The 25,513-nt window shown below is 48.0% G+C and overlaps 1 protein-coding gene across 1 annotated transcript in view; it reads right to left on the bottom strand.

Moving 5' to 3' along the window:
- Nucleotides 1-25,513, bottom strand: part of CFAP69 (cilia and flagella associated protein 69) — a 1,486,345-nt gene that overhangs the window by 158,733 nt on the left and 1,302,099 nt on the right. Inside the window, exon 19 of the mRNA XM_069648365.1 lies at nt 14,469-14,545. Within this exon, the coding sequence (XP_069504466.1) occupies nt 14,469-14,545 (77 nt within the window). The remainder of the gene's footprint in view (nt 1-14,468; nt 14,546-25,513) is intronic.

The following is a 25,513-nucleotide window of genomic DNA, read 5'->3' as shown; positions in this document are numbered from 1 at the left end:
AGAGAGGGTGGAAGATGCCGAAGGAAGGTCCTGGAGGGCCAATATTAGGATAATTGGCAGTCCTGATAGAATTATTCTTGGAAAAGTGGATCAGGGAGGCACTGCAGCAGAGGGAATTGACCAAGTTCTTCTCAATCAAAACAGCCCAAAGAGTACTGGGCAGACTCCCCTCCACCAGGTGTCCCCTCACCCCGAGGTCGGTAGTGGCCAAGCTGTTTCATAGCAGAGTCAAGGACATTATCCTTCAGCGCGCCAGGAGAAATGGAGTGATTAAAACAGAATACGAGGGTGATGATTTTTCCAGATAACACGCTGCAGGTGCAACGGGCGAGAAGATTGTTTGAAGAGGCCAAAAGAATACTACGTAATAACCAAGTGAAATATATGCTTATCTTCCCTGCAAAGCTAAGAGTTCTGGAGGGGGAGAGGTCCTGGGTTTTCAGGACTCAGGAAGCCTGGGACTGAACAGAACAATGGGAGATGGAGGGGTCAGGCACTCCTGGGAGGAAAAGGGAATGTCACTGCACCCAAGGTAGAGGGGAAGCGTTGCCCCCAAGGGGAATACTGGCCACAGAGGAAGTTAACCATCAAAGGAACGAAGACCAACAGAATCAAGTAGGCCATGGACTCTATGCTCTGCAAAATTGAGCCAGAGCTCATGGGATGGGAGCAGCAGTCAGGCACTTCCCAAATGAGTGAAACAGGAGACAGGCCTTGAGACTAAGAGCATTGGGTGGACATCCCAGAATGACTATGGAATTGGTGAACCTTGTGCGGGACATTAGCTATGACCCATTGAATTTCAGGCCCTCGAGTGTCGAAGCTGTAGGGCTTCGGAGGGTGGCCGGTGAAAGAGTGGGGCGTGGAGTAGAGGAGAACAAGGGGGTGGGGGAGGCACGGGTGACCATGTTTTTCAAGGGTTATGTTTGGGGACTAACTTGAGTTGGTTTGATCGGGATAAGTTGTTTTGTTCTGAGGGTGACAGATACTTCACGGTTGAGAGAGAAGTATGGGGAGGGTGTTGGGAAGGCAACAAAATGGGACAGGGGGAGGGAGAGAGAGGCGGGAATAAAGTTGGGGTTGGGTGTGGAACATAGGGTGTTTGCAAAGTTGACATTTTTAGAACTATGGTGGATTCGGAGACAGGGATAGTGTTAAGGGTACAGGAACGGGGAAGGCAGATATCGATAATAGGGGACTGGTGACATGCCTCTGCTGGAATGCAAAGGGGATGAATGACAAGCTTAAAAGAAGTGTAGTGCTTCAACACTTAAGACGCCTGAATCCAGAGTTAGTTTTGCTTTAGCAGACTCACCTTTTGGGGGATGTCTGCTGCGTTTTAGGCAAGGGTCAGTAAAAATGTGTGGCACACACGGGCTATAGTGGGGGGTATACTCATTAAAATCTCAGTGCCCTTCCAAATTGCTAGGATGTTCCAAGCTAGAGGGGGAATGAATAGTAGGAATGGAAGGTCGATTGGGCGGGGAAGCTATATCCTTTGTCAATGTTTATTCACCCCCAGAGCTACTACACAACACACTTGAGGAGGTGAAGAGGAGAATGCTAGAGGTACAACCGGGTCTTACAATACTGGCAGGACATTTTAATGAAGTGATAACACCATTGCTGAATCAGTGGGGGAGCGCTGTGCGGGGGTTGCGGGAATAAGGAAATGAAACTGAGGACCTTCCTGCATACCATGGGGTTAGAAGATCTTTGGAGGGTGGAACACCCAAATGAACAGGAGTTCTCTTTCTTCTCGGCTGCCCATAAATCATTCTCCAGGAGAGATCATGTCTTTGCCTCAGGATCCACACTGATGAGATACAGGGTGTGGGGTACTTACCCACTCAAGGGTATCTCAGACCATGCACCTCTAACATGGATGGAGAATCAGAATAGGGGATGGTTGTCGGGGGATGAGGGTGTGAGGGAGTAACTGAAGGACGAAACAGAGCAGTGATTCCATAACAATAAGGACTTGGTGGAATCGAAGCAAGTTCTGTGGGAAGCATATAAGGTGGTACTACAGGGAGAGCTATGGCAGTAAACAAAGGAAACAGGGAAAGGTACTTGTGGAGAGGGAGGCCAGAGTGATGGAACTAGAGGATAGACTTAGGCAAATACATTCAGAGAAGATGAATAAGGGAACTCCAAAACACGACAGAAGAGATCAGCCTTGGTGCCTAAGAGGGGGCGAGGATGGGTTGGTGGCATATAGGGGCCCGTATATACAAATGGGGTATAAGACCGGGAATCTCCTGATCTCCTGGTTAGCAAGAAGAGCAAGAAGGGAGGAAGCTAACAAGGTGATCTATGAGATAGACAGGGGACAGGAATTGGAATGACCAGGAAACCCAGGGAGAAAGTACACGCCTTTGCGGCGTACTACCAGATGTTGTACACAACACAATTTACCAAGGGGTAGGCAGATCAAGGAACTTCCTGAAATAACTGCCAGTGACTCCACTATCAGAGGAATTGAAACACACTCTGGAAGGAGAGTTATGGGGAGAGGAAGCACATGAGGCTATGGGCAAGGAGGGGCAAAACCACAGGGCCTAATGGCTTCCCTTTGGAGCTGTGATTGAAGTTAAAGGAGGAGGTCTCAGGGCCAATGTGGAAATACTCCCAGAAAGTAGAGAGAGGGGTGTGCTCCCGACAGATCTCCAAGAATCCACAACAGTGGTATTACCTAAAGAGGGGAAACCACAGGAGAAATGCAGCTCCTTTAGACCAATTTTTCTAATCAACATAGAAACTAAAATTCTGGTCAACGCCCTAGCCAATTGGCTGAATAAATATATTTCCAGATGGTGTGAATAAGGACAAATGTAGTTTCATTCCGAATAGGTCAACTAGTTTAAACATTAGACACCTTCATCTTATCTTGGGGGGAGCAAAAGAGATGCAGTGTCCGCTGGACGTTCTGGTGTTGGACGTCCAAAAAGCCTTTGACTGCATTGAGTGGGTGTACCAAATTGCGGTACTGCATCGGATGGGCTTTGGCGAGGGTTTTATAGGGTGGGTGCAGGTGCTGTGCAATGGCTTGACAGCATGGGTGCAGGTCAATGGAATGGTCTCCAAGAGGTTTGCACTGTGACGTGACTTTTCATTGCCCTCAGACAAGGACCTGTGGAGGGAACCAGGTGATCTTTCAGATATCACTCCTGGGCCCCACAATACAGTAGCTTGGGAAGGCTCCCTGACCCCCTGGGTACTCCAGTTGACGTCCCCAGATGGGGGCAGGGACCTTCGTCAAATTAAATTTGTGGGAAGTGTGAAAGAATATGTTTATAGAGTCTGCTAATAGATTTTTCTTCCCTTGAAGAGCAAATCACTTCTCTGTAATGTTATTTTTGATAGGTTAGTCCATTTGCCTACGGATTCCTCATCTCAGATATATCTCCTCCAGTGGCAGCTGTCTTCACAAACTTTTTCAGCCACCAGGGGGTGCAGCGCAGCACCATGTCGGCTCCATCTAGTGCCGCTGGCCTCCCTGGTGCCAACGCAGTGCAGCACATTTAAAGCGAGTCATGTCCTGCAACGTCAGTGCACCCTTTTTCGCTAGCATTCAGCAGCTGAGAGATTGCAGACCAGTAGGAGGCGTACACGTTATCTGCTAAGAGGGAATGGTTGGGAGGGCACTAAATAAACTGTAAGAGGAATGACTAATTCATCAGAATGAACATTGGAGAGAGATAAGCAATGTGTTCTTCTAATGGATTCCTTCCCCACAGATTACCTATGTTAGATAGAGCCCAATAGCAGTACATAAGCAAAAGGAGGACAGAAAGAAAATACTACTAGGAAGCTTTGGAGACTGCACAGCCAAAGCGAGCTTCCTGACTGGATAAGGAATTTGAGCAGAAATGCTTTGCATTTGTGTGCAGGGAGGCCTGCATAGTCTTCTGACAAATGTCCAACACAGGGACACTGCTCTGCAAAGTAGAAGTAGCTACTTGGTCTTTAGTCAAATAAACCCTGTGACCCTCAGGCATCTCTATCCCAACCAGATCATAACACTCAGATACAGAGATTGATCCACCTGGACAGGATCTGCTTGGTGATAGACAGGCCTACAGGGGCACGGTTGTAACCCATAAAGAGCTGGACATCTTTCCTAATAACTCTCACCCAACAGACTCAATCACTCAGAGCACTCTAGGGGTACAACCACAACTGTCAGTGAAACCGCCCCTCCACTTAAGAAGGACGTAGAGGGAAGAAAACTGGAAGACATATCTTTTAGAAAAGATGGACATCTGATGCAACCTTAGGCAGGAAGTTAACACTGACTAATAATCACCTTCTCCTTGGAGAAAGCAAGTTAAGCAAATATAACAAATAGAGCCTGGAACTCACTCACCTAGCTGAAGTAACTGCAACCAGAAAAATTACCTTTAAGGTGAGCAATTTTAAAGAACATGAATGTGACGGCTCAAACAGGGCTTCCAGGAGGAAAGTAACAAGGTTCAAAAGTCATACAAGAACAAAAATTGTTGTTGGGGGAAACTTGTTAGATAAACCCTGCAAATTGTGTATAATAAAGGAGCTAATGAAGAACTCCGGTTTAAGACCCTTGGAGAGCAGATCCACCCTCGCTGGGACAATTAAAAGAGGACAGAAGGATTCAGAATCTCTGAGTATCACATTCTCCAGGAACATGGTGGAGCTGAACTACTGCAGTCTCCTGAGAATCAGCAGAATTACAGGAATCAGGGGGTATGCATAGGGGAGGTCAAAGTTCCACTCAACAACCAACAACATTTTCTGGACCAAAACAATTCACACTTCGATTGACAATAGAGGCAAAGACGTCTACCCAAGGGGTCATCCACAGGTTAAAACGTTCATCCAAAGTACCACGGTTGAGCTCCCATTTTTGGCAGGCTAACATGGGTCTGTTCAGGTCATCCGGAACCAGGTTCTCTGTTCCACAAGATGGGCAGCTACCAGACTGTGGTTCTGGGCTCCAGAGAATGACACGTCACATTGCTTCCTTGCACAGAGGCAGGGACCTCACTACACCTTACTATTTTAGGTAGTGTATGCCATCTGTGCTATCCATATGAATCTGGACACACATGCCCTGTAGAAAGGGAAATAATGCTCCAGAGGCCAGCCTGAAGGCTCAAAGTTCAGGGTAGGGAAAGTGACCAAAGTCTCTCCTTCCTGCTGCCTGGAGCTACCAAAGCCAACAGCTTGATGAAGACCAACAGGGCCAAGTATAAGTCAAATGGTAGGACTCAGCACTTATAATGCATGTTCCCAACTATGGGCCTCATTATAGCTTTGCTGGTCCCCAACAAATTCTGGAAAGAATGCCTGTCATTCCGGCACTGGCATTTTCTCCGGACCGGCAAACCACAAGTCTGCTGGTGCAGGCAATGGATCTCCAAGCAGGCCTGGCCTGCTGGTAGATTAGGCCCCCACTGGCAGATAAAGGCCATAATCATCAGCACAGTTACCAACGGTAGCGGTGATTGAGGAAATCCCATCGCATGTAGTCCTACTCCATGGGAATGGGAACTTACCATCACCCATAATATCCCGGTAATACCAGGATATCGGGCGGCAGAGACGGTAAACCAGGGTTGCTGGTGTCCCACCGGAATAACTGTCACGATACCAGCAACCCTGTAATGAGCCCCTATAATTCTCACATACTTCATGTGCTTCAGATGAACAGGCACATGGAAGAAGGTGTCCTTAAGGTCCTGTGACACCAGCAAGTCCTGCAGTTCGAAGGCCTGGAGGATGTGGGCCAAGGTGATCAGCTTGAATGTATCTGTGTGCAAGTACAGGAGCTGCGCATCCATCACTGTATGCAGGACCTCAGTTTTCTTTTACACTAGAAAGTACAGTGAGTATCATCAGAACTTCCCCACTCTGAGGTCCGCACCAACTTAAAGGCCCTCTTCGCTAAGAGTAAGCCGATCTTCTGGAGGAGAGAGTCTGGGGAGGTGGGAAAGAGGATGGTCCGGTAGGTGGTGGCACCCCTGAGATACAATCTGTCAGGCGCAGGCACCAGTGTGCTTCCACTCCTTGAGTAACAGGGACAACCAACCTCAACCAGAGAAGTATGGAGAAGTCCAACTTAAAGGCGTCTCTTTCCTGATCATAAATGTGTCCCATCTTCAAAATAAACTGACTGCCGGGAACAGGAGCATACTCCAGTTAGGCAGTGATGGTCGATATTAGTGCAGGCAGTTAGGATATCATTTCTTACTGTGGCATGAGAATTTTTACTAGCATTAAGGGTAAAGCAAACATGAGAAGTATTATTATGTAGCTAGACAGGCCTACATTTGTGACGCTAGTCTAAGATGAACAAGTTACTTACCAACTGTAACGTTCTTTCGACTGGATGTTCCTCCCACGTATTCCTTATCTTTGATAAATCCACTTCCAGCTTGCTGGCCTCTGAATTATTTTTCCAGTAGAGGGCGCTGCGCGTCGAAGTCCCTCAAGTCGGTTTCCCTCGAAGGCCTCCGTATCGGCACTGACGTCATCATAGGTATATATAGTCTTGCGCTGCATCCGTTGCTCAGTTCCTTTTTGAGGTGCTGTGTTTGTCCAGTATGAGATGGTTAGTACCCTTGAAGGAGCGTAGGATGCAACTACAAGGGGTAGGATGGGAGGGGCAATGATGACTACGTGGGAGGAACATCCAGTCGAAAGAACTTTACAGTATTAAGTAACTTGTTCTTCGAATGGATTGTGTCCTTCCACGTATTCCTTATCTTTGATAGACTCCCAAAGCAGTAATGTGTACAGGAGGCAGGAGTACAATTTTGTGACTTTTTAAGAATGCCCAGAGTGCAAAACAGCCAAATGTAGTCTCCTGGCTAGTGGAGGAATCTAGACTGTAGAATTTGGTGAAAGTATGTGCGGACGACCATGTGGCAGCCGCACAGATGTCTTTAATTGGAACTCCTCTTTGGACAGCTGACAAGACTGCGATACCCCTGGCTGAATGAACCCCGAGGTGTTGAGGAGGATCTATGATAGTTAGTATTATCCATCTTGAGATGGTCTGTTTCGTGATGGATAAACCTAGTTTATGTCCTGCATACCCCACAAACAACTGATCTGCTTGCCTAATCCTTGCAAGTCTGTTAATGTAAAAACTCAAGGCACGCCTTGGATCCAGCCTGTGCAATCTCTCTTCCTCTTTCCCAACTTGAAGTCCTGAATTTGCTAAATATAGCAGGAAAGATAACACCATCGATGTACTACATGAAAAAGGGTCAATATCCTTATCTCTACACCAGCTGTAGAATTTGTTCCAACGCCAGTGGTATAAAGATTGAGTTGCTGGCCTTCTGGCCGAAAGCAACACCTCCATTACGTCACCCGGGAAATCCCAATCTTTGTATCTCAACCTTTCAGAAACCAAGCGTGAAGGTTGAGAGTCCTGATATCCGGATGGAGAACCTGACCTTCCTCTTGCGAGAAAAGATCCTCTCTTTGTGGAAGACGAATCGGAGGACATATGGACATGTGTAGAAGATCCGGGTACCACGTTCTCCTTGCCCAATCCGTGGCAATTAGAATCATGGGTTTCCGGAATCTCGTGAGCCTCCTTATTAAGTGAGGAATGACGGGGACTGGGGGAAATGCATACAGAAGTGGAAACTCCCAGTCCACCACAAACGCATCTCCTAGAGCTCCTCTCAGAGGAAAATTCCCTTGAGCAGTATTGTTCGCATTTCCTGTTAACACCCGTTGCAAACAGACCCACCTGAGGGGTTCCCCAAAGGGTGAAGATCTCTTGAAGGACTTCCTGAGCTAGTTCCCATTCGTGGGAGATGGTGGTCTGCCTGCTCAGGGAGTCCGCTACCATGATCTTCTCTCCGCCTAGGAGAACTGCTTATAGAGAGATTCCTTCTTGAATTACACAGAACCAGAGCTGCACTGCCTCTCTGCACAGTGGCAGTGACCCTATGCCTCCTCTTTTGTTGAGGTAGTGCAAGGCTACTGTGTTGTCCGTCATTATCACAATTGTTTTTCCCTGGACTGATGGCAGAAAAGCTTTCAGTGCTAGTCTGATTGCTCTCAGCTCTAATAGGCTGATGGGTCGTCTGGACTCCGATGGTGACCAACGACAGCTGATGGTTAAGTCGTTGGTATGGGCTTCCCACCCCGTGAGACAGACATCCGTGACTACTGTAATCTCCGGCCATGGTTGCCAAAACGGTTCTCCTTTCAAGATGTTCTCCCGACATGCCCGATACTGAAGGTCTTGTGCTACTCTGTTCGGGATTTGTAGGAGATCTGATATCCTTCCTGAGAATTGAGACCACTGGGTCCTTATAGCCCACTGGAGAGATCTCATTCTCAGGGAAGCCTCTGGCACTAGAAAAATGCAGGATGCCACGAGGCCGAGCAACCTCAAAAATCGAAGGCTAGTAGACGCTGGGCATTTTGAAATCTGGTCACCATCTGTAGAATATCTTGAGCCCTCACCTCTGGTGGCGAGGCTTTTCCTAGGGATGTGTCCAGGACTGCCCAATTAACTGGAGTCTCTGTGATGACATCATCTGTGACTTATTTAAGTTGAGGGAGAAGCCCAGCTTGTGGAGGAAGTGGCAAACATAATCTAGATGAATCTGAGCTTGTTCCGGGTACACTGCTCTGATCAACCAGTCGTCCGGGTAGGGGTAGACATGAATCCCTCCCCTCCTTAGACTTGCAGCCACGACTGCCATTAACTTGGTGATGACCCTCGGGGCGGAGGTCAACCCAAATGGCAGAACCCAAAATTCATAGTGAGAGCTACCAATGGTGAACCTCAGGTACATTCTGTGCTTCAGATGGATAGGCACATGTAAGTAAGCATCCTGACGGTCCAGAGATACTAACCAATCCTGAAACTGGAGGTCCTGAAGGATCTGAGAAAGGGTTACCATCTTGAACTTGTCCTTCCTGAGGAATTTCTTCAATTCTCGTAAGTCCAAGATGGGTCTCAATCCTCCCTCCTTTTTTGGTATTAGGAAGTAAGGGGAGTACCAACCCTTGTTCCTCTCCGCTACAGGTACCGGTTCTATGGCACCTTTCTCTAGCAGGTCTAAAATCTCCTGCATAAGGAGCGGGTCTGGAATCTTCAAAGAGTTGTTCCCTGGTGGATGACTCTGAGGAGTGTGTAGGAAAGGCAGTCAGTTACCCAGGGCAATTGTTTCCAATGCCCAAGCATCTGACGCAATAGCCTGCCATTCTGTCAGATGATGAGTTAACCTGCCTCCTACTTTTGTTTTGTGAGAAGAGACCTCAGAAGGGTTATGGAGCGGCTGACGCAGATGCTGAGTGTAAGGCAGCACCTGCTGATGCGGATTTGGTACCTTTGACCCATCCACCACGGGTAAATCATCTCTGGCCCTTTTGAGCTGGCTGCCCTCTGTCTTTTCCGAATGCGTAGTAAAAACAAAAGGGCTTTCCCCTCCAGGACGTACCTGAGGAGCTGTTTGGATTTTGATGAATTGCAGCCCCAACGGATTTGGCTGCCACTTTGGAGGTTTGCAATTTCTCCAAATTGTCATCAGCTTTCTTGCCAATTAGAGAGGTGCCGTCAAAGGGCATATTTAGAAGTCTCGCTTGTACATCAGGAGCAAGACCAGACTTCCTCAACCACGCAAATTTGCAGATTGTGGTACTGGGCGCCATGGCTCTGCTGATGCTGTCAGCAGAGTTGAGATCTGTTTGGAGGGACTCACACATCGCATGCTTCCCATCCTTAATGATATTCAAGAATGTGCCTCATTCCTCTCCTTCTGGGAGACAGTCAGTCGCTGATGAAGCGCACTCCCAAAGGGTGTGGCTGAATCTCGCGAGCATGCAAGTGGCATTAACTGACTTAAGTGCCATTCTGCATGCCGAGAAGACCTTTTTAGCCATGGCGTGAAATTTCTTGTCGTCCCTATCTTGTGGTATTGTGAGGTACGCCGATTTACTGCTTGACGAAGTCGCAGCCTGTACTACCAAGCTCTATGGGGCCGGATGCTTAAATAAGTACAGAGGATCTGAGGCCGACGTTCTGTACTTCGCAGAGAGCTTTTTGTTTACTGCAGAGATAACCTCCGGTGTTTCCCAATTTGCAGTTATCTTTCTGTGTAATGCTGCATGAAAAGGAACTATAGGGTCTTCTTGAGGTCCTTTATCTAAGATGTCTGTTAAGTCATGTTATTGGAAAGAGGGTGCAGGTGCTGACCAACCCATACATTCCATAATTCTCGCCATAAGAGCTCTATAAGACCTGTCTGCATGCTCCCCAGGTTCTGGTCTGCCAAAGTCAGCCTCTGGAGAGGTATCTATGCCACTGGCATCCTGTAAAGACTCCTGAAGATCTTTTAATCTGACTTCCTCTGATATTAGCTCCTCTGGAATAGGAGCTCTTGTAGTTTGTAAGCAAAACAGCCTTTCATTATCAGAGTCTTCCCCTTCCTCATAAATAGAGGACAAAGCTCTGAAGTAGTCAGAGCGCAGGTAAGGGGTAAAACCCATTTCAAGTGCTGAGGGAGCCAAATTGGTCGACACTGCTTGAGATAGGGTTGTAGTTGTCGATGTGGATGTCAAAGGTCTCGACAAACTTATAAACGGCGTTGATATACTCTAGTATGGCTTCAATGTCGTCGAGAGAATCAGAATTCTACTCAATGTCGTTGATATGGCCGAAGCCCCTTTCGGCGCCTTCGAAGTATCCTTCGACACCCCGAGTACCGATGTTGCGGTCGGCCATGAGGCTTCGATAGTCTCTCCTTCATCGGGGTCGATGACGTTGTCTTATGTGTTGAAGGCACCTTCGACGACGCTGTTGATGACGCAGTCTTGTTCGAAGGTCCCTTGTCTCTACTCGAGGGTTCATGACGCTCTCGAGGGTTTTTATTTGCTGAAGTCAACGACTCTCTTTTTTGGGTCTTTCACCCGGTTTATCACCTCCAGGCATCTCCAAGGGGGACAAGGCCGCGTTCTCGAAGTACCTTAGCATTTTCTTGCAAAATTCCTCCCACTTAGCTGGAGAGCTGTGTTTAGTGGGGCAGGTGACCCTTTCTGGTGAGTTAGAAAATGAAGAGGAAGGTGATCTTTGACGCCTCTTCTTAGTATGTCTCTATCTGTATGAGTGGTGAGAACCACTACGAGATCTCGAGCGGCAATGTGTTCTCCAATGGCGAGGAGACTAATGACTCGACTCTGCCGAGGACAATTCGAAAGGGGTAGAGTATTTAATGGCCTTACCTTTTTCCAGCTTACCCCTATGCTCCCTCAAGGCTTTCACCGTCATGGACATACATTCCTCACACTCCAAACACTGGTGCTCTGAGCCCTGGCACCACAGGCAGATTCTTTGAGAATCGGTTAACAACATCTTTTTTCCACAATCCTAGCATTTCTTGAAACCGGCGTCGATGAAGCGGACAAAGATGCCATCGTAGAATTGAAGAATATTACAATAAGATCTAAGTTTAGGAAAGATTTGCTGAGGAACCGAGCGTTGCGTCTCCGATGCTTACGAAGCACGGAAAAACGATACTGAGCAACGGACGCTAGGCGAGACTATATAAACCTATGATGACGTCGGCGCCAATACAGATGCCTATGAGGGACACTCGCATGCAGCGCCCTCTACTGGAAAAAAAATTCTGTGGCCAGCAAGCTGGAAGTGGATTTATCAAAGATAAGGAATACGTGGGAGGACACAATCCATTCGAAATATCTTTTCTTATTTTGACATAGTATGTTTTACTGTTTTTCATGCGTTACCCTACAAAACCAAATGAAACTGTGTGGCCTTTTACCCACCATGTCACAGAAAGTGTCATCTAAAATGCACCATTGAAAATGTTAAAACTGTCCTCGATAGGAGAACCCCCCAAACACCCGTTGGCTTGTATTGGCTCCCTCGCTACACTTAGTCACTTCTGCATATATGACAGAATCAATTTTGTCCCTTCTATTAAACTATTCACCAGCTATCACTTTATTTTGGGAAATCTCTTCACGAAATGTCTGTCTTGCTCTGGAACGTTATTCTCCCGATTACCTATATGAAACTTATTTAAATCAGTTGATGGGAAAATGTGTCACTGGATCAAACTAATGAGGTCGGTCGTTCACGTTTTCACATTGCAAGGCAACTTCCGCCACATCAAACCTTCTTGACATGTAGGACACAGCGGCCACTTCTTTAGACATTTCAGCAGCCCCCAATATGGCTGAACAATTACCCCTTACAGTTTGGAAATCTAAAATAGTGACAGCTGTTTGAATGGTACCTCAGCCAATTCATTAATAAAATCTTGAACCAACTAAATTAATTTTTCAGACCGCTCAGTGTCTCCAAGGCTGAGTGTGCCAGAGTACCAGATCCGTTCTAAACCTCAGGGATAGTGCAAGCTTGATCCTGAAGGTATCAATTTCTCTAGAAAACAGGTCCTAAACAGTCATCATCATACCTGCAACCTCTGACTGTACTTCCAATAAGGAGGGATCTTTAACAGTTGAAACCTTCTCTTGCAAAACATTACAATACTGGTTCTGGTGCCTGATTCAGAAAGGTAGACTTCGATTTTGTATTCCTGCTAAAGTAGATCTGTGTTTGAACATTTTGGTTTGCTTTTGAAGCATGATGTGTATTCAATGTTGGCCTAGTGATGGGGCCCATTCTGGAGTATGTCACTTTTGAAGGCAACAAAGGAGTCTGCTCCTCCCTCTCAGGAGTGCAATGCCGCTCTACAGATAGACATGGCTCTTCTGACCAAGTCATTTACTTTTCTCTCTCTCTAGTCTTTGAGGGCATGCTGCTACACGTTCCAATGCTTCTGCTTTTATGACACACACCAACAGCAGATAGCATCTCTAAACACCTCTGTCAAGACTTTAACCACATTGGGGCTCATTTTCGAGTCCCTGCGTAATTTGGCTGCTGGACCTGTACGCTTGCATTTAGGCATGCCAGATTTTGATAATTTGCACGGCGGGGTGCAAAAGTGCATTTCAAAAGGTGGCGTACAACGTGAACGACCCTTTTGCCCTGCACTTTTACACGCCATCGTACCAATGAAGTAAAAACTGCCTGCCATGTACGCATGGCAGGTGGCGGTTACAATCGATCCCTATAAAGTCTGCTTGGTTTTTGCTGGTGCAAAAAGACAGCAGGATCCGTAGGGATCCCCAGCATTATCGCACAAAAGAAAATGCATGCGAGTGCAAATGCTGTTAGAATTTGTATGACGTAGAGGAAGGGAGCAGCGGAAACGCAAGTTGCGTTCTGCCACTCCTCTCCACCCTATAAATGCAGGAAAAGCAAGACTTTTACACATTTTGCTTACGTTACGCCCCATTGAAAAGGCGCCCCATAGTCTGTTTGCTTGTTTTGGTGACTAAACAGTCTGTACATTTAAATGAATTTAAACATATGAACTCTATGGAACTACTGAAGTCCAATGATTTAGGGATGAGTCTGTGGCCTCAGAAAAGAAGCCGTTATGCGCAGGCAGTTTAACCCTATGCTACAATCAACTCAAGCTGGTGTTCTGAAACATCTGTGCAGTGCCTTATGACATGCAATGTTTATAGTAGTATTTTGGGAAGATAAAAGGGCCACAGATAAATGAAATGGACAGGATCTTTTGACCCAAGATATTTCATGCAACCACTGAATCAGCATTGTTTTGACCTCTTCAGAAATTGCAGGCATCTATAGCATGCTGTTCTTTGTGATGCAGGGAATCACATTGTACACTATATGCTAAGAATGGGGGGGAGCTGGTGAGGGATATTCAAAATTAGAGTGAGAGCTTGAGGCGTGAGGGTGGGGTTTGGCTCAATTCTTCCCCCTCATCCCAATGTCTCAATAAGCAGTCTTAACCACTCCAAGGCCTCCAGCCAGTGCGTCCTACGGCCCTTCATTTTAATCCACCACTGGGCACTCAGTTAATCTTCTCCCGACCATCATCAGTCCCCATCCCAACTTCCGAAAGTGGGTAAGAAAAGTAAATCATGCAGAGTGCTATCCTCAGATTTATGGCATGACCAGCACTCTGCCTACTGGCTCCAATTGCAGAAGCATGTTGCAAGCATGGAAATAAATGGTAGGATGTATGAACTCCCCCAACCCCTTCTCCCAATCTGCTCCGTCGATTGCACTGGTCACTTGTGGTGAAGATCCCACCTGCTTTACAGCTTTGTAAAGCTTTACAGCATAGGGAAGTGGAGTTTCACCCCAGGTTTCTATGATGACAGCATGAAGTGTGGTAGCACCAAATTCTATGGTACAGTAATCATTCAATCCTGAAGCTGGCTCAACATTTTCTCAATAGTGTATGGACATTGCATTACAAAATAGAATAGAAATATGCAGCTATTGTTATAGAAGGCACAATTAGTTAGACATTTTATGCTGTTTCGATTCTTATGGCATCTGGTTCTGGATTTCTAAAAGCATTCACATGTATTAATGAGGTACTTACTTTAAAATCAAGGTATTTACTTATGACAGCTAGTGTGACATAATCCTTCGCTTCCAACCCTGGCAAATCTTCAAAACCTGAAAACGAAAATAATGCAAACAGTGTGAAAGCAATGAACAAAAGGGAAAATTAATGACCTGTAATGTTCTTTCCACTGAATTACCTGATACATATTCCTCACCTAGATCGGTATCCTTCAGTGTATGCTATTGAAGACAACTTTCACCAGGGGACAAGTGTAGCTTGGCAGCTACCAACTCACAACCAGCTTGATTACGGATATGCCATCGCCTCTGTATAAATGGAGGACTATGCCCCATTATCTGTTTTCTCATTTTTTAACACTGTGCTCAGCAGCAATGGAACCCATGCAGAAGGAGAATTCGGAGCAGTAACACAGTGAAAAATTCCAATCTAATCATCAAAAAATCCCAATCCAATAATCAAAAAATTCCAATCCAGTAATCAAAAAATTATGCCAACACATCTGTTTTCGTATGATCATCCGTGTACCTCCTTTCTTCTTTTTCCCCTCCAGATTTCCTTTTATTGCTCTCAGAACAGGGACAGGCAAGAAGTACTATGCAAAATCTGTGTGAGGAGAATCCATGGAAAGAACATTAACCATAAGAAATGTTCCTTTCCGATGAATTGCATGCTCACCCTGGTTCCCCATCTAGATAGACTCCCAAAGCAGGGCAGAATGAAGGAGGAAGCTTGAAAGCTACCAATCTAGACCAGAAATGTTGTTAAAATGCTCTCTCAAAACATGCATCTTACCATTCACCAGTTAAGCCAACTGGTGATGATCTCGTGGAGAGGAGGATAAAGTAGCTTGTTGTTATATGCCACTGCTCATAGAAAACCCGCACTGGGCTTTGGTGGTTCTGATAGCTCAGTATATGTGCCAAAAGGCATCAGGCGCACAGAGCAAAGGAGTGATGTGTTATAAAAGTGGCAAACTTAAAGTGCAGGACTGGTGTCATAGGTCGAGCTATCAGAACCACCATACCCCCTCCACGAGATCATCAACAGTTGGCTTAACTGGCGACTTTCCCTAGGCGGTTTACATTTTTTTCAATGTTTTTCTGATCAGTCTTAAGCTTTTAAGACTTTAAAAGCTTAAGACTTAAGGCAGTTTATCACAAACTGCCTTTAATCAGGAGCCTCTCGCACTGTTAGGCTGACCCAAGCTACTATCAATATGAGGCATACTTGTTTTCATCTCATTTTGCCTTAACATTTCACCTCTCCCTGCAGGGACATGGAGTTGCCCGGCCTGTGTTTTTTTACACATGACATCAGGCACGCGTTTGCGTGATGAAGTCATGTGCTTAACATCCCAGACCCCTTGGTCTGCTGCCTCGCTCCTTTTTTACACTCGGCACTATCCCAATGGTAGTCACAATATCGCCACTATTGTGATACCCTGTCTTTTATTCTTTTATTTGTAGCACATCTTCCGATAATTACCCAAGTATCGATCCAATCCCATGCTCGTTTGCATTTGTATGTCAGACAGGAAGGGAGGCGGTGGAAATGCAAGTTGTGTTCCGCCCCTCTACTTCACCATACAAATGAGTGAAAATGAGCTGTGGCATGAACGGAAAGCGTTAAAGCCTTACTCAGGGCTTTTACGTCTTCAAATCACGTTACGGCTCAGTGGAACATCAGCTCTAATGTCCTGAATCCAATGTTGCATACCTATTCCATTAACCAAAGTATGTGTACCTAGGAACGCATCCTTGAAGGCACAGAGCCTCAGGGAGAGTTAAAGCACACCAGCACAATCCTTGACTTCGGCACACTTTTCGACTTGGTTTTAGCAGAGGTTTCTGAAGACGCTGTCCACCTGCTCTGTAGTTTTGTGACACACTCCTACAGGGGAGAGATCTTTCAGATTACCCCTGTTACGTTATGGATCTCCTTGGGTTCTTACTGGGCTAAGACTGTGCAGTTGCCCCCGCCGTAGAGATCTCCTTGGGCAGGATGTTCTCTTACAGGTACTTTTCAGGCTGCAGTAATTATAACACCTGAGCCAAGGGTTACCCACATGGGCCTTTGCCTACCACAGGCTTCTCAGATCCTCTGGGTTGCACACTTACTTTCAGCTCTAATGGATTTTCTGCTGCTAATAGGACCTTAACTATAGCCCACAGTAGGCTATTCCTATACATATTTTTTGGTTACAGTCAGGCAAAGGCCCTAGCAGATTTCAGCTCCTCCTGCAAGTCTTATTTCACTCACAGTGTGGTGGCCTAATCTGTTTTGCTTAGCCATCTCTTGCTCTCTCCCTCTTCTTCTCATAGCCCACTTACTTCTAGGAAACCAACTCTCTGGGATGCTTCCCTAACCTCTCATGCCACTGGCTTGTTTCAGGCTCTTATTTTGTGGCTTGGGCATTGTCATAATATGGGTTTTGATTGGTGACAAGGGTTTTCACTGGTGATAAGGGTTTTTTTTTTAATAAAGTATTTTATTATTATCATAGTATTACAACAATCACAAACATCAAAAACAAATCAACATAAGGACTATCATGGTCAGTCTCAATCAACAAAGGCAGTACACATATCAGCTGTGGTCAAGAGTCTTCCTTAGTACATATATCAGCGTGTAGTACATAATACCCATTGCACGCTCTCCAGCATGCAGGAGGGAGTCTTAGATCGCTTCTTCCCACCTATCCCAAATTTTCGAGGTTTTTTTGGGACAACCCCTTGCCAAATAGATCCTATGCTCCATCATGGCGCACACGTCCATATCCAGTTTCCATTGATCCATTGTCGGGGGGTCAGGGGCTCCCCACTTCTGCGCTATATTACGCTTGATCAGCCCTGCTGCCGTGTGTAAGAGCAATCTCTCCCACTTGTTAGCTTCGATTTCATTAGGAATTCCCAGGAGTAGGGCTTTTGGGTCCAGTGGTATGGTCTGGCCCAGGACCCTGGCGAGCTCCCCACAGCATGCATTCCAAAAGGCTTGTATCCGGGGACATGCCCACAAGATGTGAAAGAAGGTTCCCTCCTCCTCCCCGCAGCGAAGACAGTTTGGGTTTGGGGCCCTTTTCCAGCCGTATAGTCGCGTCCTAGGGTAGTATACCCGGTACAGTATCTTCAACTGCACCAGTCGGAGCCTATAGGAGATAGCAATTTCACGAGGGTGCATGAGGACTTGTATCCAGTCCTCCGGATCTATCTCTCCCACATCCGCTTCCCATTTCGCCTTGAGCTCATTCGGTTTGGGGGTAGCAAAGGAGGATATGGCGTTATATAAGATGGAAGTGCATTTGGTGGGGATATACGCTGGTAGGATGTTACGCTCTATGGGGGTGTAGTGCGGTAGCCTTGTGTCAGCTGTTAAGTGGGTTCTTAAAGCGTGGGCTAGTTGTATGTAGTGATACCGTTCCGTATTTGGGATCTGGAAGTGTGACTGTAGATCTTCAAATAAGGCCAGTTTCCAATTTGTGAGCATATCCCCCACTCGCGTGACCCCTGCTGTTATCCAGTTGGGCCATGGCTCTAGTTCACGGGACGCAGCTAGATTATTATTTTGCCAGAGAGGTTGTGCGATGGTGACTTTATTATCCCACCCAACGAACCGGTGTGCCTGTTTCCAGACCATAGTGAGGTGCGTTGTAGTTGTGGGTGGGGGGGTTCTCGGGAGGGGTTGATAACGGATGGCCAGCGGGTCTGCATTCTGTATAGTGGCCATCTCAGCGCGTATGTGAGGTAGGTCCCGATTCCCGTGAAGCAGATCGTTAACCACAGCCAATTGTGATGCCCAATAGTAGGTTTGGAGACGGGGGACTCCCACTCCCCCCTCCCAGATCGATCTCTGAAGGGTGGTTAACGCTATTCGTGGTTGACCTCCCCCCCATATAAGGTCCCTAAGAAGTGTCTCTGCTAGGTGAAACTCTGAGTCTGGAATTCTGTGTGGGGCATTTTGAAGGACATAGAGGTATCTGGGAAGGGTCATCACTTTAAAGAGTGCTGCTCTACCCATAAGGGTCAGGGGAAGAAGTTTCCAGTGTTGGACATCGATAATGAACCGGTCTGTGATCGGTCGGAGATTGTGTTCTACATAGCTTGTCAGGTCCCCGGATATCCAGATTCCCAGGTATCGAAAGCCTTGTCGTTCAACTCGGTACGGGCATTCCTGGGGGATGGCCTGCTCTCCGCCCTTCACAGGGAAGAAAACTGATTTATCCCAATTGATTCTGAGTCCACAAAATTTACCAAAGCGGATGAGCAGCTGTGTTACGATGGGACAGGATCGAGGCGGGTCTCCCAGGTATATAAGGAGGTTGTCTGCGTAAAGAGATGTACGGTCCTCATAGCCCTCTGGCCAACTAAACCCAGTCCAGGCTGTGTTTTGACGATGCCAAATAGCGAGTGGTTCGATTGCAAGGGCAAACAAAAGGGGGGAGAGCGGGCATCCTTGCCGCGTAACTCGGCCCAAGGGGAAGGATCGAGAGGACCATCCATTCACCTTTACCTCCGTTTGGATGTTAGTATAAAGTAATTGTACCCATCCTATAAAGACTTCCCCGAATCCCATACGGCGCATAATCTCCCAAAGGCTATCCCATCGAATTGAATCAAACTCTTTTTCAAAATCAATTGCCAGCAGGGCCAAGGGTCTGATTATGATCGGAGATCTCTCCATTGCCAAATGGAGACGGCGTACATTCATCCGGGTCGATTTGTGGGGCAGAAATCCGCATTGGTCCGGGTGAATCAGGGTGGATGTAACCAGTTGTAACCGGTTTGCCAGGAGTTTTGCGAGGACCTTGGCCTCTCCTTTAATCAATGATATAGGTCTGTAGGAAGCACATTTGTGTGGAGGCTTGTCAGGTTTGGGTATGACCACGATGGTCGCTTTACATAGGTCTGGTGGGAGGGTCCCTTGTTCCCGGGCGGCAAGGAACATTCTGTGCAAGGGGGCCGTCATCTTGTCTGCTCCTAGCTTTTGCCAGGTTTCAACGGGGAATCCGTTCGGGCCCGGTGTTTTCACCCACTGGAGCTGAGATAGTGCCTCTGAAATCTCGGCCTCTGATACGGCAGAGTCCAGATGCTCCCTCTGCTGCACGGAGAGCGTCGGCAACGATAGATCGGCTAAGAGGGATGGGTCTAGTGGAGAGGCTGGGGCTCGGTACAAGTCTGCGTAGAACATCGAGAAGGCCTCAGCAATCTCAGCGTCAGAGTGATAGCTGTCGCCCTGTGGTGTGACTATTTCCCGGACATGGCGTTGTCCTTCGTCTCTCTTCTGCAGCCAGGCGAGCATTTTGCCCGCTTTGTCCCCTAGTTCGTATATTCTCGCTTTAGCCTGCCAGTGGGCCTGCTTAGCATCATCCATCGCTCTGTTCCGAAGACGCTCTTGGGCGCGTTAGAGGGAACGATGGGTGTCAGGCGTGGGGTCGGAAATATGTTTAGCCTCCCTGTCGCTCACTTCCTTCTCGGCCTCTAGTATCTTTTGGAGCCGAGTGTTCCTTTTATGTGTCGTCCAGGAGAGGATTTCGCCCCTAAGCACTGCTTTGTATGCCTCCCATACAGTCACGGGGTTATCCACCGATCCTTCATTAATTTCAAAGTATTCGGCGGATATTTCCTCTAGGCGATCTATCAGCTCTGGGAACCCCAGGTAGTAGCTATTAAGTCTCCACATTCTGGGGGGGAGGGCGCCCTGCATACATATTTCCATCGAAAGCGGTGAATGGTCCGAGATGCCCCGAGGGAGCAGTTCTGCGGACATTGCCCTATAGAGGTCAGTGTGTGATAGAAGAAAATAATCCAGTCTGGACATAGAACTGTGGGCACCAGAGTGGAATGAATATTCCCTAACATCGGGGTGTAGCTCCCTCCATACATCTCGGAACCCAAGGGCAGATGTAAAGTTGGCTAATTTGGTAGGGGTATCTGGGTTACGATTTCGGAGGTGGGAGCGGTCAGTGTTGTTGTTCATGGTGTCATTGAAATCCCCCCCTAGGATGTATATGTCAGGGTGATGTTTACCTATAAGGGTGATGAGGTCATCCAGTAATTCCTATCCCAGACCCGGTGGAGAATAGATCGAGACAATTGCCACCTTTTGACCCCAGATCGTTCCCAGGATGAACACGTATCGGCCCCTGGGATCTTGTTCTACGGTATGCTGAATAAATGGTATACGTTTGTGTATCAGAATAAGGGTACCCCTGGAGCCCATTGTGTATCCCGCATGAAAGGCAAGGCGATAGTTAGTTCTTTGGCAGAAGGCACAGGTTACCCCAGCCAAGTGGGTTTCCGTAAGGAGGGCCACATCAGGGGAATGTCTATTTAGGAATTGCATGATAAGGCGCCGTTTAATTCCTGACCCCATCCCATTCACATTCCAAGTAAGGAGTTTCAAGGACTCAGTGTGCTGCATGAGGGATATGTGGGTTTGCGTAGAGGATATTTAGTACGTATGATGGGGATATTCGGGGTATAGCGATTCATAAGAGATGGCAGTGTATTCTTCGCCTGTACTAAGGAAGCAGGGTTGCTTCGTGGAACAGTGCAAGACGCCCCTAACAGGGGACAGTGAGTAGTTCGGCCCATGAGCAAGTGGCAGTCCTGAAGAAACCAACAAACAATTTTAAAACTTTCCCAACACACCCCCACCCCATACTCCACCCCAACATGAAGCACTTGTCGCCCAAACATGCTGATCCTTCAACTTAAGGTGTCAGCTCAAAAACCAGACCCTTAGATAGGGTCGAAACCAACAAGAAAAAGAGAGGGGGGGGGGAGGTCTAACCAGGGGAGAGTTCAGACCTTCCCCCAGAGTTCCCACCTTGCGCCCATCGTGGACTTCTTCCATGGTGGGTAAATTGTGCGTCGGTATCTGAGGCGCGGTCGGTACACCCTCGTGTGTCCCAGCAGTGTTCTAAGGTCCTCGTAGGGAACTATAGTTAGTTCATTCCTCTTCTTGTTGTGCCGGTGGCTCCGGGATCTCCTGTCCTCCCCGTTCTGGGTGTCTCCTCAGGGAGGCCCGCCTCGGCTCGGGTCGGGGTCGTCCTCTCGGTCTCCTTGGTCTTCCAGTCCAATCGCCCTCTATGTGAGCCTCTGCCCACTTCCAGGCGTCTTGTGGGTCGGTGAAGTGGACAGTAGTGCCTTTATGATAGATCTTAAGTTGGGCCGGGAAGAGCAGCCCGTATTTCACGTTCATCTGAGCAAGTTGTTTCTTGAGTGGTTCAAAGGATTGTCGTGCCCTCTGCACTTCTCGGGTATAGTCCGGGAAGAGGGCAATTCGGGAGCCGTTATGGGTGATCGTCCCCTGCGAGCGTGACAATTGCAGAAGGGCATCCCTGTCGCGGTAGTTGAGCAAGCAAGTGATGATAGTCTGGGGCGGAGCGCCCGGGAGCGGTTTGCCCGAAGTTAGTCTATGAGCCCTCTCCACCGAAAAGAATTTTGAGAAGGATTGGGGTTCGAAGATGTCCACGAGCCACTGCTCCAGGAACAATTCTGTGCATTGTCCCTCTTCCCCCTCCGGCAGGCCAAGGATGCAAACGTTGTTGCGGCGGGACCGTCCCTCTCCATCATCCACTCTCGCCTCCAAGGCTTTCAGGCGGTCTAAGGCTTGGGACAGCTGACGGTTGATCCCGCCGATGCTGTCCTCCGCTTCGGAGATGCGGTGTTCCACGACTCCTGTTCTGGAAGTCAGCTTCTGCAGATCGTGGCGTAGGAAGGAGACATCCGCCGCCATACTGTCTATTTTGGTCTCCATGGAGGAGCGAGAGTTGGCGATGGCCGCCATTACGTCTCGTAAGGAGAGGGATTCATCTCCCGTGGGGGAGTTTGGTCGTGTTGCAGGATCCGCCGGGGACGGGGTGGTAGCGACGGCAAACTGGTCCATGCTGCTCTGTGTAGATGGTTTCTTCTGTCTGTCCTTCCCCATGTTCTCGGGAGTAGTGGGGTGTCTGCTACGACGGGGCTGGAATTATTGTATGAACGTCGTTGGAGTGGTCGTACCCCCCCGGTATATGGGATGGTGGCCGAGCAGCGAGTCAAGTGAGGGGGTATGAGTTCCAAAAGCCTTCTCCACTAGGGCCTGGGGCTTATGTGACGAGAGTACTCTAAGGGCCAGCGGCCTTTAGTGGGCCTCCATAATACGTATGGACCTCCGGCGCTTCTAGCTGTTCCCCCAAGCGGGTGGCGGTCCCCCCTTCGCTGGTACGGTACAGTCCTCAGCGGGCACGGTCACCTACTTCTGACGCGGCTGCAGTCATGGCGTGGTGTCCCAAAGTGGATATGAGTCAGGAGGCAGGAGCCGCACACCATCGGGACCTCAGGAGGGCCGCCATTTTCCCCCGCACTTCTCTCGCGGATCAGATCCGTTCGGGCGTCCTCCGGGTGTCAGCGAGGCTCAGCCGGTGAATAATCTCAGGTTCGGCGGTGGAGGAAGAGAGGTCGCGGGCGTCCGCCTCACGTTCTGTCTCGTGCCCCGCCGTGTCAGGTCGTCTCGGGCCTCTCGATCAGGCGGAAGAAGTCCGTCCCCAGACACCGGCGGCCATCTTGGTCGCGTAGCTCCGCTGCCGGGCCTCAGCAAAATGTGGGTTTATCCCCGTCGTCTGGGAATGCAGGTGCCACCACCTCCGTCAATCCGAGCCCGCAGCTTTATGGGCTCGGTCGCAGTGTTTATTTCGCACAAAATCCCCAGGAATCAGGATGAAAATGCAGGATTATGTTGGCGCCAGCGGGAGCTCACTCTGCTCACGTCCGCATCGTCCGCGCACTGGCGGTGATAAGGGTTTTGATTGGTCGGTCCACTTTCACATCAGCCTGGGGTTGCATAATTGGGGTGGGCTAATTGAGTGCTAATAGAATACGTGATGGGGGGACAGTGGGAAGACTGGAAGAGCTCAAGGGGATCCACAATATACCACAGGTCGCATCACATAGCTGCAGCTTTCCCTAACACCCAGGGATCTCCAGTCTCCCTTGAGGCTCTCTCCAGAGAAGACGGTTGCGTAGTGAAAACCTAATGCTATGATTGTGAAGAAGGTCTAATGGCATTCTTGAATGGCTATCTAATGCTAAAGATAATTTATACCGTGCACTACCGCTACCAAAGTGGTCCCCTGGCGCTCTGGCAGATCTGAAAGGTAAGAGTGTGGGATGGGTTAGTAGGGCATAGCGGGAAGATGTACAGCGAGAGTTGTGATGTCCTGTTGGCAGCTTCAGTTCGGTTTGCACCATTCGCTGAGCTCGGGTGCAATTTACGGCTCGGTAGACAGTCATGTGTTGTCGTGCAGGGCTATGCGTGGTTTGTTTTGTTGTTGCAGTATAGTGAAGTTAGTGTGGATTGCTGTGCAGAGAAGAGGTTGCATTTGTTTCGCATTTGAGAGGAGTAGGTAGAGCTTGAAGTTTTAGGTAGGTTTAGTAGGGCTTTTTTTTCTTACCTCATTGCTTCAGGCGTCTGTGCTCAGCATCGCTGCATGTGCTGTGTATTGGGCGTGTTGTAGCGGCTCATTCTCTGGGTTCTGCGCATTGTGGTGGCATTCCTCTGTAACTGTCTAGTGGTCTGTGGGCATGAGGTTGTGGCAGCCTTCCCCCCATCCCTGGGCAGAGATGGGTAAGGGGAAGGGTCTGCTCTTAGGTAGTCAAAGGTTATGCCTACCATTGCCTCCCCAAGCTCCTTGGGCGGGATCCCCACCATCCGAGCACCAGGCGGTCCAAGGCTTTCTGGGGTGCCAGTTATTGGTTAATGCTTCCCCGCTCTGCTGCTATGGTGTGTGTCCCTATGGTGATGTCTAGTGTGGGGGTATTGCTTGGGAGTGGGTCATTCTTGGACCTCCCTCTCTGGCTTGTTCCTTCCATATATGCTTGTTGAGGTGTGTTCCGTTTCCAGAGGCGTCTTTGTTTTTCTTAGTCATTCCTACCCGATTCTGAGGTGAAGAGCCAGGTTTTAAGTAATTTTCTGACTTTTAGGTGATCCTTCAAATTGCATATTTCGTTTGGGTGGGTGTTCCAGATTTTTTCTGCCAGGTGGGAGGATGACGACTCACCCTCTCCTCCCCCCAAGTGTTTTTCTTTTGTATGGTTTCGGTTCTGGGCAAATGTTCTTGTGTTCTTGTTGGAAGGTAAATAGTTATTTTCTTTTGTAGGAATTCTGCTCCTGGGCCGTGGAATTCAAATTCGATGTGTGTTATGTACATTGTTTTAAACGTGATTCGTTGCTTGATAGGCCGCCAATTTAGCATTTTTAGCGCTGAGGTAATGCGGTCCCTTCGTGGTAGTCTGAGGGGGAGTCTGACCGCTGCATTTTGGATACGTTGCAGTTTCTATAGCAGGGGTTCCACCATTCCGTGGTATAGGCTGTTGGCATGGTCTATTCTGGACATGATGAGGGAGATGATGGTAAATGTTTTATGGGTGAAGGCGAGGAACAGTAGGATCCTGTTTACTGTGTGCAGGAGGAAGAAGCATTTCTTGATTTTTGCATTTACTTGTGGTTCTATTGTTAGTTCATTGTGCATTTGGGCTCCAAGGTTTTTTAGTGTATTGGACGGTGTCAGTGCTGTTCCTAGTACTGCGGGCCACAGGCTGTAGTGGTTGTTTTCCTAGTTTTTGGGTGTAACCATTATTTCTGTTTTGCCCGGGTGCAGTTTGACGGAGTTGGTGTTCATCCATTCATAGAGTTCTTGTTGACAGTCTAATGCCCAAAACTCTATTTGTACTTTTGATTTATAAAGCGATTTCCTCAAATCATTGTACGAGATCAGCGGTACACAAATTATATGATATGATATGACATTTATAACGTGCCTGGACACAAGTGTTTCTAGGCGCTAAAAAGACAAGGAGGGGAAAACAAGGGAGGGCAAAACAATGATCTTACTAGGACTTGTGTAGTTCAGATCGCGCAAGCGCAGGGAGACGAGAGGGTAGAAGTGCAAAAAGGGGGGCCGACAACTGTTGAAAACAAAGTTAGTGGGTTGAAGTAAGAACAACATTTTTAAGATGTGAGTGGATATGATAGAGGGTAGTCTAGGGGAGGCATGGTCTCACAAGTAGGACACTGAC

The sequence above is a fragment of the Ambystoma mexicanum genome, chromosome 2q (genome assembly GCF_040938575.1).
Source record: "Ambystoma mexicanum isolate Mex_15411 chromosome 2q, UKY_AmexF1_1, whole genome shotgun sequence".
In the NCBI taxonomy this organism is placed as follows: Eukaryota; Metazoa; Chordata; class Amphibia; order Caudata; family Ambystomatidae; genus Ambystoma; species Ambystoma mexicanum.
This window is presented reverse-complemented; position numbering and strand designations above follow the sequence as displayed.